General features: G+C 36.8%; 1 protein-coding gene across 1 annotated transcript; it reads left to right on the top strand.

Annotated features, from left to right (window-relative positions):
* Positions 1-352: 352 nt before the first annotated feature.
* On the top strand, positions 353-3,775 carry LOC112764235 (glucose-1-phosphate adenylyltransferase small subunit 2, chloroplastic). Its single transcript, XM_025809786.3, has 9 exons — positions 353-774; positions 1,128-1,424; positions 1,592-1,861; positions 1,961-2,140; positions 2,411-2,514; positions 2,608-2,719; positions 2,840-2,938; positions 3,045-3,164; positions 3,432-3,775. The coding sequence occupies exons 1-9, from the start codon at positions 391-393 to the stop codon at positions 3,546-3,548; spliced, it is 1,683 nt and encodes a 560-aa protein (XP_025665571.2). The 5' UTR covers positions 353-390; the 3' UTR covers positions 3,549-3,775.
* The last annotated feature ends 847 nt before the right edge of the window (positions 3,776-4,622 follow it).

Here is a 4,622-nt window from a genome sequence, read left to right as displayed (position 1 = left end):
AATCATCTACTAATTTTTACAATCGATTTCATATAAAAATAAACACGTGATTTTTTACCAATTCTAAAATATATAATTTTATGAAACTAATTTAGTCTCCTCTCTTTGATGGTTAGATTTTATGCATGTGTGAATAATTTAGTATGATTAGCCTTCAATTATATAATTATAAAAATAAAAATATTTTTTATACACTAAAATTAACTATAAAATTCAATCCTCATATATTATGTATAAATATATGTGTTATTTATTTATTTTTAATATATAATTTATATTTTAATATATATTTTATATTAGAAATTGATTTTAGTATATATATATATATAACGTGATTGCAATAATTATATTATGATAATTTATTTTAAATATAAAAAAAATTATAAATATATGGATCAGAAATGGAGAGAAAGAGAGAGAAGAAAAAAACACATTGATAGCCACACACTCACTCACACAACTCTCGCAATTTTCTGTGAGAGCTGTAAGAACAACACAACCACACCAATGGCTTCCATGTCTGCCATCGGCGTTCTCAAGCTTCCTTCTTCTTCTTCTTCTTCTCCTTCTGCCTCCAACAACGCCGCACTCCGAAAGTGCATCCCACGCTCCCTCTCATTCTCCTCCTCACAACTTTCCGGCGACAAGATTTCTTCTCTTCCCGCCGCGTCTTCACGCACGTCAACCTGCACCCGCAATCCTCTGATTGTCACTCCCAAGGCCGTTTCTGATTCCCAGAATTCTCAAACTTGTCTTGATCCCGATGCTAGCAGAGTGAGCTTTCACTGCCACTTCTTTTTCTTTCTTACTCTTTTCACAATTTGTGTAAAGATGAGATCTTTTACGATCTCATGTTTGTTATATCATTGACCTAGAATGTGGTGTATTTGTAATTGGAGCTTAATTTTCATTTCATTTGCTTAATAATGTTACGATCACTCTATATATAGGATGAAAGGTAGAGAATTTTTTGGTTTCTAAATTGGATCAGGTTGTTTTTGTCATTCATATATGATGTTAACTTGGTAGACACTATCGTCTTCGATTGATCGATATTCATGGCTCTGTTTTTTCACTGGTGATTGCAAAGTAACATGCTTTGAATTTTGATGATTATGTTTCTTCAGAGTGTTCTTGGCATTATACTTGGTGGTGGTGCTGGGACTCGGCTGTATCCGCTGACCAAGAAGCGGGCGAAGCCAGCTGTTCCTCTTGGAGCAAACTATAGGCTCATTGATATTCCTGTTAGCAACTGCCTAAACAGCAATGTGTCCAAGATCTATGTTCTTACACAGTTCAATTCTGCATCCCTTAACCGGCACCTTTCCCGTGCGTATGCAAGCAACATGGGTGGCTACAAGAATGAGGGTTTTGTTGAGGTTCTTGCAGCCCAGCAGAGTCCTGAGAATCCAAATTGGTTCCAGGTAAAATCACAACCTTGACTGCATATGTGGAATCCTTTGTATTGTGCTAATTCCTTTGATTTTGTTATGCTTTTGAAAATGAATTCGTTACAATCATCTTGTATTTTAGAACTTTGGCACTTCATGTGATATTTCAACAAATCTAAGGTCATCATTCATCATTGCAGGGTACTGCGGATGCTGTGAGGCAATACTTATGGCTTTTTGAGGAGCACAACGTTTTGGAATTCTTAGTTTTGGCTGGTGACCATTTGTATCGGATGGATTATGAGAAATTCATCCAAGCCCACAGGGAAAGTGATGCCGACATCACTGTGGCGGCATTGCCAATGGATGAAAAGCGTGCCACTGCATTTGGTCTGATGAAGATTGATGAGGAGGGGCGTATAATCGAATTTGCAGAAAAGCCAAAAGGAGAACAGTTGAGAGCTATGAAGGTAAGCATATACAATGTGCAATGAATATAATTTTTTCTGCAATTGTTATCTGCACAGTCGGTTAAAGTGATTGCTTCTATCAACTTTTTTTCCTGCTAGGTTGATACCACTATATTGGGTCTTGATGATGCGAGAGCAAAGGAAATGCCTTATATTGCTAGCATGGGTATATATGTGGTCAGCAAAGATGTGATGTTAAATCTGCTGCGCGACAAGTTTCCCGGTGCAAATGACTTTGGAAGCGAAGTGATTCCTGGTGCAACTTCTATTGGAATGAGAGTATGTGTTCCCTCCATGTATTTAGTATTAAGAGGTTTCCTGTTATTTCTATGTATGGGCGGGGTATAACTTGAGAAGCTTATAGCATAAATATAAAATGCAAAGAATTTGTTTTTCATGGACTCAGCATGACTATGTGTTGCTGAAACTTCTGTTATAGCAAATGTCTTGCTATTGTTTGTTGGTAGTATAACCTTCTTAGCAAATCTCTAAACGTTTTCAGAGCTTCGTTTTCCAAGAGTCTCATGTTATGTTTGTAAATATTCGCAGGTTCAAGCTTACTTGTACGATGGCTACTGGGAAGACATTGGTACCATTGAAGCTTTCTATAATGCCAATTTGGGAATCACTAAAAAGCCGGTTCCAGACTTCAGGTGAACATATATGGCCATTTGATATAATCATTCTACTTTCAATGAATTTCAATTATGCCATTTTCATGTTCTTTTTCGGCATATTGATTGCAGTTTCTATGATCGTTCATCCCCAATCTACACCCAACCACGATATTTGCCTCCATCTAAGATGCTTGATGCAGATGTCACAGATAGTGTCATTGGTGAAGGATGTGTTATTAAGGTAAGCTGAATAGAACAATAGTGACCTACCGATTTTTTTTTCTTATGAACACGAGGCTCATGTATACAGTGAGATTAGTTCATTTATTGGAAACTAACCTTCTCTATATTTTGTTTGTAGAACTGCAAAATTCATCACTCTGTCGTTGGTCTACGATCTTGCATTTCAGAAGGTGCAATCATTGAAGACACATTGTTAATGGGGGCTGATTACTATGAGGTAATATGGCTAAAAAGTAAAGCCTATTATGAAAGTTGCAACACTGAATTCTGCTTGGCAGTTATGAGTTCTAACTTCAATATTTGTTTCTGATTTGTGTTTCCAGACTGAGGCTGACAAGAGGTTCCTGGCGGCTAAAGGCAGTGTTCCAATTGGCATTGGCAAGAATTCTCATATCAAAAGGGCAATCATTGACAAGAATGCGCGAATTGGGGAAAATGTCAAGGTAAACATATGCCATTTTGTCCTATTAATCTTCAAAAGTTGTTGCTTTCATAGTTTTGTATATAATCTGATGAACTTAGTACACTAAGGCCTCGTTTAGCAACGTCGCAGGATACAACATACAGAGATAGAAAACTTTGTTCTGTATTTGTGTCATGCGACAGTCTCCAAATCAAATGCCTTTGTAGAAGATTGTACACATGAGTTTTCTACCCTTATTTGGTTTTAGATAATGTAACTAACTTTTAGGTGCAATGTTGTGACTCAGATCATAAACGGTGACAATGTGCAAGAAGCTGCAAGGGAAACAGATGGGTACTTCATAAAAAGTGGGATTGTGACAATAATCAAGGATGCATTGATTCCAAGTGGAACTGTCATCTAAGATGAATGTGAAAGGCATAGCTTAGCAATGTTTCTTGTTTTTGCATGGTATCTACTTGTGTTTTTGTTTTTGCCAAAGGGGCCTTTGTAAGTAGTAAGTAGTAAGAAATGGCGGGAAAGAGAGGACCCTCTTTTGGAGTAGTCATCAACGCTGTAAAGTTCGTTATTCCACTCAAATAAAAGTTTCTTTATTCCAACATGAATAAAGAACTAGTATCAGTATGCAAAGATCCACAATTTGCCATAATCGATCAATACATCATCTCTAATGCTTTGTTTGGGAGTGGAAAGAAATAGGAAGGAGAGAAATTGAGTGAAAAGAAATAGAAAGGAAAGAAATAAAAGTGGAATTTAATTTCCATAGGTATGTTTGGAATGATAAAATGGAATGAACAAATGAGTTTTCCTTCCGTTTTCTCCCCTTAGTTGGGAAGAAAAATTTTTACTGGACCCCACATCACTTTTTGCTACTGTTATATTTTCCCTTCCCATATTCTTTCAAAACCAAACAAGTGAAAATATTTATTTCCTTTCTATTTCTTTCCCCCCATATCAAATCCCTCCTATTTTCCATCGTAACAAACATAGCGTAAGTGTTTGATATAGGGTTCGAAACCTACCTCAGGTTGAGATTCAGATTCCCCAAATCCCTAATCTGATCGGCGGCGCTAGCCATTAAATTTTTGCCACCTTCAGTAACCCCTCTACTCAGCAGTGTTCCAATCGACGAGGTTCCCCTTCAGTAGGCCTTCGGGCTCGTAATCCCTGCCATCTACGACCTCCAAAACGACGCCGTAGAGACTTGCAGATTAAGTAACGAAGACAACGAAAGGGGCATTATTGGCATTTCCTTTGAGGCAGTGGAAATCTCTAGAATGACGTGCCTAGTTTTTTTTATAGGGTTTATGGGCTTCTTATTTTTTTTTATAGTTTATGGGCTTCTTAGTTACTCAGAATTGTTTCCAAAAAGATTAAGGTCCCAAAAGAGTAAACCAAAAACTAACGAACTAATTTTTATTACAAAGACAAAGTATGAACAATGGAAATCTAATCTCAAAATTCTAATTAACTAACC

Source organism: Arachis hypogaea, chromosome 17 (assembly GCF_003086295.3).
Source record: "Arachis hypogaea cultivar Tifrunner chromosome 17, arahy.Tifrunner.gnm2.J5K5, whole genome shotgun sequence".
Taxonomy (NCBI): domain Eukaryota; kingdom Viridiplantae; phylum Streptophyta; class Magnoliopsida; order Fabales; family Fabaceae; genus Arachis; species Arachis hypogaea.
This window is presented reverse-complemented; position numbering and strand designations above follow the sequence as displayed.